The 11,040-nt window shown below is 40.1% G+C and overlaps 1 protein-coding gene across 1 annotated transcript in view; it reads right to left on the bottom strand.

The window, feature by feature from the left end:
• The window catches only part of PSMA6 (proteasome (prosome, macropain) subunit, alpha type, 6), a 12,073-nt gene extending 1,139 nt beyond the window's left edge, over window positions 1-10,934 (bottom strand). Inside the window, exons 1-6 of the mRNA XM_009319463.1 lie at window positions 10,820-10,934; window positions 6,421-6,515; window positions 5,586-5,667; window positions 5,175-5,330; window positions 3,040-3,218; window positions 755-849 (exon numbers count right to left, since the gene is read on the bottom strand). Coding sequence (XP_009317738.1) covers window positions 755-849; window positions 3,040-3,218; window positions 5,175-5,330; window positions 5,586-5,667; window positions 6,421-6,515; window positions 10,820-10,934 — 722 coding nt within the window. The remainder of the gene's footprint in view (window positions 1-754; window positions 850-3,039; window positions 3,219-5,174; window positions 5,331-5,585; window positions 5,668-6,420; window positions 6,516-10,819) is intronic.
• Between the last annotated feature and the right edge of the window lie 106 nt (window positions 10,935-11,040).

Below are 11,040 nucleotides of genomic sequence, written 5' to 3'. Positions count from 1 at the left end.
TCAATAGATTGACCAAGTAACCCTGCTGCGCACAGTGCACTGTGCTCAGGTTCTGGCAATAGCAGGGGAGGGAGGAAATTGCAGGTGTCTTGCTTTCATGCTAGGTGGGAATGCAGTGTACTCAGCCAGTTCCAAATCACTGCAGTGATTTTTAAATCCAGGGTCTTTTAATCTTGTCAAATTTAAATATGACAAATCATACAAATTCATAATCTATTAACTATATAACGGAGAAGTTAAAAACTGCTACAATTACAAGATGAGCAAGAGTCATTTAAAGATCCCATTTCAAAAAGGATTGAAAAAATTAAGGGACTTGCAAAATTTTCCCTAATACAAAAACAGACTTCACTGCGTTAGATGTCATGACTATGATTTGGAAGTAGACTCCAGATACTAGCACAAAGAAAATTTTTTATTCTTTTAAGCATGAAAAATCATCTAGACCAGATGTAGCTATATTTTAATCATCACATAAAGCAATACCCTTTTAAGAAACAAAAGGCAACACTTTTCTCTCCTGGATCCCTTTAACCATGTCAAACATTTTAAAACTGTGTTGTTGTTGTTGTTTTAAAACAGTGTCTTTTATCCCTACATATTTTGAAGAGTTACAAGTTAAAAAAAAAAACCCTCCAAAACGTCAGCTTCTGACATTTATCTCTTCTTCTCAACTTACCGTTACACAAGAAGTTAAAACTAATTGCACATAACCAGAGAAACACACCAAGTTTTATCAACACTGATCACTTACCTGAATTTAGGATTTTCCACTGTAACTACACCAACTTCTATTTCTGAAGGTTTGAAATCAATGGATAGTACAGTAGACAGGCATGTTATTGCGGTCTGAAAGATGACAAAAAAACCCTATCATTAAACAGAAAGCACTTTTTTTTTTTTAAATAGATATAGCATTACAACTACCCTTCCTTCTAGTTTTAAGTTATTTCCTTCCACCTCAAAACCACAGCTGAAAAGTTTCAAACAGTTTCCCCTTGTTAAAGAATACAGTCCCTCTCCGGTCCTCTCCCTAAAAAGCCCAATCTACAAAAACCAAAGGGACATCTCATTTTTGTAGCAGAAAAAAACCCCACAACTAAACCAAAACCTTTTATCATGCAAAGATTAAAACCCCGGGTCCCAAGGACAGAACATGTTTCATTAGTGGCAAACAAGACAGACCAACATCATTACAATCCAAGATTACTCAAAGCACATGTCACTTGCATAGCTTCCATTTTGGCTTTTCTTCTGGTAATTAAAATTACGTTGGCTGTTTTTAAAAGCTGCATTTCATCATGGCTTAACTTATTTTTTTTCCCACCCTAATCATCACCTGTTCTAAAAGGTGTTCTTTGCAACCTCACTCATACTTAACCCTGCAGTAGGGTCATAATAATGCTAAAGATGTATTCCTAAAATGATGATGGAGCACAAAAGAAGTTCCATAAAACAGCTATGTAGCCAGATGCTTATCAAATCAGTTATTCTGGCATGCTGGCATTTAATTCTGATTAGTAATGTGTTAGAAAGTATAGAACACCAGACAAGACTTTTCTAAAGTTTATTTTCAATATGTTGATAATACACTGATTCTGCAATAATTCCATAAGACTATATAGATGCCTTACCAGAAGACTGCCAAGTTGTAGAAAAAAAAAATCCCAACAAAAAAATCCCAACAAAAACCCCCAAAACTCTAATCCATGGAGCATTACCTCTAACACACCACAAGCTTTTAAGAAGAGAGTGTGAGTGTGAGTGAGTGTGTGTGTGTGTAAAACACAAAAACATGATTCTTGCTTTTGCTTGCCAAACGTGCTTCTCCCTGTCACTGCCGACTTTTAGAGTAACAGTGTCTGATCTACATTCACAATCTCAGCATTTTAACAAAGACAACAAAAAGGTATAGAAGCACATTCAGGATTTGACTGGCAAATTAATTACCAATTAAGTATTTGCACCATACCATGGAATTTTCATGAATTAAAAACAAGAATATGAAAAGACAGTTTCATCTACCTCTAACTGCTCAACTAAGAGACAAGCACAGTATAATCAAGCAGTAATACAAAAATACATTTAATGTGAAAATTATTTAGCCAGGATAAAAAAGAGTCCCTAAGGGAATTTCAAATACATTCAATTTCAGTATGCTATGATTATTCAACCCTCTCAGGATCTTCTCTTTAAAGGAATCACATATTAAGGAAATCAGTACTTATTAAGATACACACATATAAAACATTAATTTCTGCTGAAGAACTTTCTGTTTAAATGGTACTTTCACAGTAACGCAGACTTCAGAAGTAATTTAGCTGAAGATCTGAATCTGCATAGCATTCACATGGATCTTAATACAGTACTCCGTTTAATGTTACGGGGGGTCAATTGCTTAGGTTATTATTCCTCATTTCAACTGCTGATCTCCTGATGCAGGAAACACAACCTTATGGGAGAAGAACAAGGCCTGGCAGGAGAAACAGGTGGGCCATGGAAGAGGACGTTTTAGACAGATCTCTACAGTGTAAGTGAAAAAGTAAGGATGATTACAAAATAAGTTCATTGACCTATTTTATAAATAGGATACATTTTTATAATGGGCCTTGAACAACAGTTTTCACAGTAGGCATAACGGCTGGTGTTATATTTACTAAACCGACAGACAACACTACCCCATCCTGTTTGAAATGCTTTCTAACATGAAGATTGTTTTAAGTGTCACTAAAAGAAAATTGTACTGGTATCCCCAGAATCAAGCACTGTAGTAACCAACCACCAGCTACAGTGGGAGTGCTACAATTATAGATTCTGCTTCAGCTAATGGAAAGCAGAAAAAGCAGATTAGATGACTATTTAAACACTTGCAAAATAAAACCATTTTCTGGTTGGAATAGCCATACTTGCTCTGGGAGCAATACAGAACTGTAAGAAAACAGGAAATGCCTAACTGCATTCCTCTATATCACAAGCCTACATAACACCATATTCATTAAAAATACTTCAACAAATCTTTATTTCCCTCTGCTGGCCTACCTCTACTGTTTGTTCATATGTCCAATCAAATTTCTTCTTTACTTTCTTTTCAAGAAAACTGGTTGACTCTGTCTGTTTAACTCCTGCAGCTGTGGCCTTGAATCCACAATAGTAACCTGCCGGATCACACTTGTACACCTGAGGGCCGTGTTCTTCATCAATACCAATCAAAATCATACCTTGAAGAGAAAATTTGTTAATTTTTGTCTTTCCCCAATTTTAGCAATTTCGTTCAACTGAAGAATAGAATAGATACTCCCCTCCAATGTTACACGTGCATGCACAGCAGTACGTTTTTGGGAACCAGTCCAATACCTAAAGCTGTGATTTCCTCTTTATCTCTAATTTGCCATTTCTTACCAGCATCTCATTACCAGGTGTGCAACTCAGTTTAGTGCAAACTGTATTTCTATCATTCCCAAAGAAGGCTACTCATTAAACATAGAAACATTTTTGCCACACTCAGTGCATAGAGAACCACAAAGTCAGGACATAACAAAAGTTTAATCCCGATACAAAGTTAACCCTGCCACAGTTCACTTCCTGTGTATTGTATGACACTTTAAAAGTGTAAAAAACAGTTCTATTAACATGTGCCTTTTACCAGAAAGCAACTCTACAAATATGTTGACATTAATGGAAATATTAAAAGATCAGCTCTAGATTTCTCGACTGTAATCCTGAAAAGCACTTCGTTGCATCCCTTTTCCTCTCTTCTTTAAAGGAAAAAAAAAAAATCTGAAATGAAATGTGGAAATATCAGAACATAAAACCGAGTCTTTGAAGACCGTTTGACTAAATGCTTTCAAGTTGGACAGACTTCAAATAACACAAACTGGTCACATCACTGAAATGCATCTGTGTTCACCCACACTTCTAGATTTACAGTTGTATAGTCTCAATATGCATATTAAAAATAACTCAAAAGCAATACTTGCAAAAAAAACCTCACCAACCCCAAACCAGAACAAGGTCAAGGTTTTAAATTATTTTCTCTTTACAGTTGCATAACTTTTAACTACTAGTTATAGCTGATAAGCTTCTGAGCAGCTATTACTACAACATAAAGAAAATTTCCCATCATCTTTTCAAAAAAAGGTGAAGGAAAGTTAAGAAAAATACATTTTTATTCATGAATTTAAAAAAAAATAAATCACCTTCCAGTAGTATCAAGGCATGGGAAATACCAAGGGAAGAAAGAAACAATCATTCCTGAACATTACAGCATAGGAAAATAGCCCCATCATGGAAACTGTGGTGCAACCACTGAATGTTACTTCTTTAGTGAGAAGCGTTAGTGCCTACTATGATTACGAGAAGTGATTCATCAATTCTGAAACTATTCTCCTTAAAAGAAAAAAAAAAAAAACACAAGCAAACAAAAAGAAACCCAGAAAGAAAGTTTAATGAAAAAGTAATTGAGGAAACATTAAGTCTTTGATCTCAGTTCCCGGACAGCCTAACAGTACGGTTATAATTTGCTCACAGCCAAATGTAGGAGAGAAAACAAGTCAGAAACCACCTCAGAACACACAGATGACCAGGAACACCTACAAACAACAACTTTACACACATCTTTTTTTACTTAAGCTGCATTTGCTGTTATAAAACAGGACTGGTGTAGAAATGTTTGCAAGTGAAATATTTTTAAGCACTTCTCTACATTATATATATCATGGTTAAGTTAAGAGCAAAAATTATGCAGATTTTTGTCCTATACATACTGCTTAGATAAAAAAGCTACAAAATCTGCACAAGCATAATTGCACCCTCCATATGTCTGTTTTAACAGTGATATTTACCCAGACACAGACACGGGTAAAAAGAACATCTCCCATTCACAGACATCACTGTGCAGTGCAAACAGCCTAGGCCCCAAAAACTAAAGTGAAATAGCATCACACGTTTCAAAGAGGCTAAATCATTCACTCCAATTCAAATGCTGAGTCAATGGTAAAACCATGGCCCCAGTTCAAGACTTCCAACACTGCTCTCTCATTTGCCTGTTCATTCCTCTTACTCCTTCAGTTACATCCATATCTCGCACAATTTGAAAATGGGTGAGAATTTCTTATACTTGAAGTTGCAAGCTTAGACAAGAAATGGGAAAGATTAATTTCATACACTATACTTACAGCAACCAAGAGGCCTCATTTCAGCATTTTGCGTATAGACCTGAGAAATATCTGCAATCCTTTTACACAGCATATCCACAGGGATGTCATAGCCATACTTGTACTTCCAGTTAGCAGCCTCATAGCGGGCTCTCTGCACCTGGGATCTGCTGTCAGCTAGACAGAAAGAACTAATATTAATTTCACTGAACATGTACCACATTTATTCCTAGCATTGCTTGAGAATGCAAATTCCAGGCCCAATTAAGTTGTCTTTAAATACACACATTAGAACTACGCAGGTTCTCCAAAACCAGACTAAGTGGAACAAATCTCCTAGAACACTTATTTATTTTATGTGATGCAAAGTTGGCGAACTACGTAAAAAATCTGACACCCTTCAGATACTTAAAAAGATGGTGAATTAAATACCTGTCATTCCTGTCATCACACAGCCAATATTTTCAGTAATTCTGAATAAATGAGTCACTGTGTTGGAATCCAGCAACTTGTCCTAAAGAGAAAACAGAAGTAATCTAACAGAAAACACTGTCCTTCAAGTACAAAAAAAAGATAGACTCTGGATGCTCTGGTATCTACAGAAGAGCCCAAAAGAATAACTAACAGCTAAAAATTGTCTCTCAGGCTCTCCACTACTTACTGCTACAGGCACGCAAAGGAAGAAATAGGAGAATAGGGAAGATAAAGAACCGCAGTAACTGGAAAAGGAGCGTGACAGCTAGAGCATGACCAACATCAAAGTCCTTTTCCCTCTGACAAAACAGAACACACATACAAAAACTTGCGCTCTTATTGCATGCTGCCCTTCAGACACAAGGGTTTTCCCCCTTTGTCAACAATCCATTACCACTGTGCTGAAACACTCACGAAAATCTGTTCCGCGTGCTATTGGTGTAACAGTTTCTGAGTAGGAATTAAAGAAATCAAGAAGCTGATTATGGACAACTCAGCCCTTACAAGCCAGAGTAATGTATGCATGCTAAAGTACAGCAGGACCAACTTCGTATTTTAGCGTTATCCCTTTGACAACTACAGAGAAAACCAATATTACAGCACTTGGTGAGGAAATGTACAACTGAGCACTAAACGGAGCTAGAACTCATAATAAGCAGAACGATCGTAAGATACTCAATTCAAACAGCAATATACGTCAGTGCTAATAAATATAATATCAATGTTGCAGAGTCTCACCCCCACCTTTTTTCTCATCTCCTTCCAGCCTCCCCCTGAAAAACAGACTACTTACAGGTACTTTCTTCTGTGTTACAATTACTGCAGAATCTTTCCCACGAACAGCTACAGACGTAAGTCCGCCTTGGTTTATGGCCTTAAAAGCATATTCTAGAAAAATATGTAAATGTTAATGAAAAACAATGTTAGAGATATTAGTACTAATAACTCTGACACACCTCCTCCAACACAGAAATCTCACCAAGTTCTCGCCTTTTTAATACTTTAATATTTGTGCAATACTTTGTGTCTTTAAGGTCTTTAGTACAATGCACACAAGAACTTTCTGATGGGAATTAAGTCAGTGACTCTCTTCACAAAACCACGATCACTGCTTCCTTCAAGTATTTCTAAGAATTTGCCTTTTTGTTCAGTTCGAATGCTTAACAGCAACAGAATGTTTTAAAACAAGGCTGTTCTACACTTGACCAAAGTGGCGCAACCTTAACCTACAGTAACTGTAAATCCTTAAATAAGGTTTTTTTAACATGCAGAAGTTTAGTATTTCAAGCATTATCATCACTGCAAGGATGTAATTTTCTTTTGTAGACTTTAACCGATATAGATGAAAACTTAAATGATGGACCAGGCACAGACAATGGTTTTTAACCTTACTATCGCATTTTCTGACTTGACGTTCAAACACTGCGATGCTTTTATTAACTTTTTAAAATGAAACCTATGCACACGCCAACTAAACAGCATCATTCAGATAAATGCAACAGACTAAGATTTGCTTGATATGATCCACTAAAGAAATTTCCCTTGATTAATGGTTTCAAAAGCCTCAAGAACAACAACTTTAAAAATCATTTATCTGACAATATATGATAAACAATCAAAACTTCCTAATACCTGGTTGGGAGAGGGAAGTTTCAGACACTAGCTAAATTTAGATTAATTTTTTGTTAGCTATGTGATTAAGACTGGAATTTAGAACATGTCTAACCAACAGCACAACAAATTGCTAAAACTATCTTCTAAAATAATGGGAGCAAGAAACTCAGCTGTTTTAAAAGCTGCATTCAAATCTATGTAAGAGACTGCACAACAGGAGAGGAATAATCTGAAAACGAAAACACACATCTTGCAATACCAGGATCTTGATGTTCAATCTGCTGAGCCAGTGTTGTGGAAGGGCTGATTGCCATGTATTTATGGCACTGTATTTATTACTCTCAGGCATCAGAGCACTTACTGGTTATCCAAACACGCCATAAAGAACGTTCCCTCTTTCTCTGTGCTAGATGCACAACTTCGCTCACCTCTTCACTTACCTTCCCTGGGATGAACAGCGCTAGCCTGCAGCAAAGCACAGAACCCAGTGAGACATGAGCTAGCACTGCTCACAAACTGGTCATGTTCGAAGCCCCAGGCCAGAGCTCTGCAACACTTGTTTATTTATGTGTACAAATATCTGAAGGGAGGATGTAAAGAAGATGTCAGAGCCAGGCTCTTTTCAATGGTGCCCAGTGACAGGACCAGAGGCAATGAGCACAAACTGAAACACAGGAGGGTCCGTCTGAACATCGTGAAACACTTTTTTACTGTGAGGGTGACCGAGCACTGGCACAGGTTGCCCAGAGGGGTTGTGGAGTCTTCCTCCTTGGAGATATTCAAAGGCTGTCTGGACACAGTTCTGAGCAACCTGCGCTAGGTAGCCCTGCTTGAGCAGGGTGTTGGACCAGATGACCTCCAGAGGTTCCTTCCAACCTCAACCGTTCTGTGGCTCTGTGACATTTAGATGGGAAAAGGAATAGGTGCCTTCGCAAACTGTTTTTGCTCACAAGTACTGACAACCAGGCTTGCTGAACTGCAGTCTCTCCTCGCCCTGTTCCTATTACCATCTGCAATACTCAGTTTTCAAAGAGACAAGCCAAAAAGTGTAGGGGCTCTTACAGTACAACAAATCCAAATACATATATTGCTAGTGGTGTTTGTCTGTCTTCTGCTAGGCAAGTATTTCAGTAGTACTGCACACATTCTTACCAAAAACCATGGTCCCTTGCTGTTCCCCAAATACGTCAGAACAATCAGAAATTTGAACATAATCATTTTCTTCACCTCCCAAAATTCCACTTAGATGAAACATCACTTTTGAAGACTGGAGCTAATAGGTGGCAAGACAACACTGATACTCTGAAGGATTTTAACCACAGCAACAAGAAATATATACGAAATAATAATTACTTTTCTAATATGAGATTACTTCAAAGGCACAAGAGCTTTTTGAGCTTTGGAAGCAGAAGACAGACCTAAGGCAAGGCACAGGCATTTCAGTCCAATATCACTACGCTGGAAATCTCTGTTCAGTGTTTCCAGAAAACCTTCAAGAAAAACGTCAAGTCTTAAGGCAGCCTTAAAGCAACACGTGTCCATACCCATCCTTGACAGCACCTAGTTAATCTGCATCCAGCACATGGATAAGGATGGAGAAAAGGAGCGCGCGGAAAAAGGAGCGCGCGGAAAAAGGAGCGCGCGGAAAAAGGAGCGCGCGGAAAAAGGAGCGCGCGGAAAAAGGAGCGCGCGCATGCGTACGCGCGAAAGAGAGAGAAAGCTAGATTCAGGTATTTGACCACAAGCAAACATGAGCTTTCTGCCCATGCTGCGGCTAGATGCTGGCCAACAGAGACACTAATGTGGCACCATGCCTGAGTTATCAGCCTGGCCGCGGGTAGACTGAGCTCATATTTGCTTGAAATTAACTATGCACACCTACGTATTTTTCTTCCCATAGCATATAGGTACTCAAAATATCTTCAGGACAGCTTCAGGCTGTGTGCAGAGGCTCTCAAATACACATGCAGATACTTGCTTCTAAGTCATGGGTAAAAGATATGGAGGTACTGCACATTTCTCACACGTTAACCTAATGGTTGAATATACCCAGAAGGTAGAAAACCAAGGCTCAGTTTCCTCTTTGCTACAGGATGCAGAAACCATTCCCAATAAGTAGTACTGCACCAGAGAAACAGCCAGAAAGGTGATGCAGACCAACCAGCCTGTTTTAATGGCAACAAAAGGTCAGAGCCACAACTCTTCCATCACAGAGCCACTGACACCCTGTGTGAGGAATTGCTGCCCCTACCATCCAGATGTGTAAGCCTTACTACGCAAGTTGCATACGAGCCTTATACATACTCCAGGTATAAGACAGCATCCATATATAGGCATCTAGTACAGGTAACTTTGTACCCGTGTATAGACACCTACACATGGGCACTTTCCTAGTTGCTCCTTGGAGGAAGGACTGCTCGAGACTGGGCCACCTGCCCACGAAGCCTATTCCAAACAGCCTTTGTCCTGAGAAAAAGTCAAGGGGCAGACACAAAAGAAAATACTGGCTACCACGGACAGTTAATGCAGTCTGGTCCCAGCAACCTCCTTTCCTGGAGAACAGATGGATGTATGGACACGCCATGCAATGCACATGCAGTGAAGCCACTGCAGCTGGGGAAGAGCCACTAAGCTCCACTGGAAGATGGCATCAGGATGATGCTGCCAAAACAATTCATCTGGCCCTGTCGTGAGGATCCTTCAGGAGCACTCTCAATGAACTGTCCTGCCAGACTGCAAGCTGACTATGCTGTTACAGAGTATTCTGCAGGAGCACCATGAGGCTCTTCTGCAGAATCTGGTGCACTGTCAAAATAAGAATAAAAGATTCAGTAGCCTACAGAAGATGAAGCTAGGCTGCAGCTTAATTGCAGAATGTTTTAGTAGGGCCTGTTGTGATAGGACAAGGCATAATGGTTTTAAACTATAAGAGGGTGGATTCACACTACATCTAAGGAAGAAATTTTTTACGATGAGGGTGGTGTAACCCTGGCACAGGTTGCCCAGGGAGGTGGTGGATGCCCCATCCCTGGAAACATTCCAGGTCAGGCTGGACGGGGCTCTGAGCAACCCAATCTAGTTGAAGATGTCCCTGCTCATTGCAGGGGGGCTGGACTAGATGGCCTTTAAAGGTCCCTTCCAACCCAAACTATTCTATCGTTCCATGAATTTATCCCTTCCGACCCAAACCATTCTACGACTCTAAGCCTGGAAATAAAGGATGGTTGCTGCTATCTCACAGGCCATGACGTACAGAACACATGGCATTCAGGTGTAACAAGAGAGAGCATGGGTTAGCTCCAAAACCTGACTTTGTTACTCTGGTATGCAGTGTTTGAGGCAGTTCAAGTCCCATTTCAAACAGCTATTGTAGTTCTCAGATTCCAAAGCACAATGCTCCAAAGTTTGGCAAGATAAACTGAAAGAAACACTTCAGGGGGAATACACAGCTCCTGAGTAACTGTTAGCGTGGTCTTCAAGCATCTGAAATCAAACACTGGGAAATCATAGGAGGTGGCTCCCCGTGGCAGGGGACACTCGAGAGGGCCTACCCTGGCTCTAAGCTTTCCTTATCTCACGCGAGGATCCCTTTCCCAGGCCCCCACGCCGGCAGGACCGGGACGGCAGCTGCTCCAGGCTTCTCCCCGCACACCGCGGGACCGGGCAGGGCGGGAACCGAGACTCCCCGGCCATGGGAGGCGCCACGTTTCCCCCCCGCCCCAAAGGCGGCCAGGCTCGGCGGAGGTTTTCTGAGCCGCCTGCAGCCCCGCTCGGCGGCGCGGGCAAGGCCGGGGCGTGC

Source organism: Pygoscelis adeliae, unplaced genomic scaffold (assembly GCF_000699105.1).
Source record: "Pygoscelis adeliae isolate BGI_AS28 unplaced genomic scaffold, ASM69910v1 Scaffold71, whole genome shotgun sequence".
Classification (NCBI taxonomy): Eukaryota; Metazoa; Chordata; class Aves; order Sphenisciformes; family Spheniscidae; genus Pygoscelis; species Pygoscelis adeliae.
This window is presented reverse-complemented; position numbering and strand designations above follow the sequence as displayed.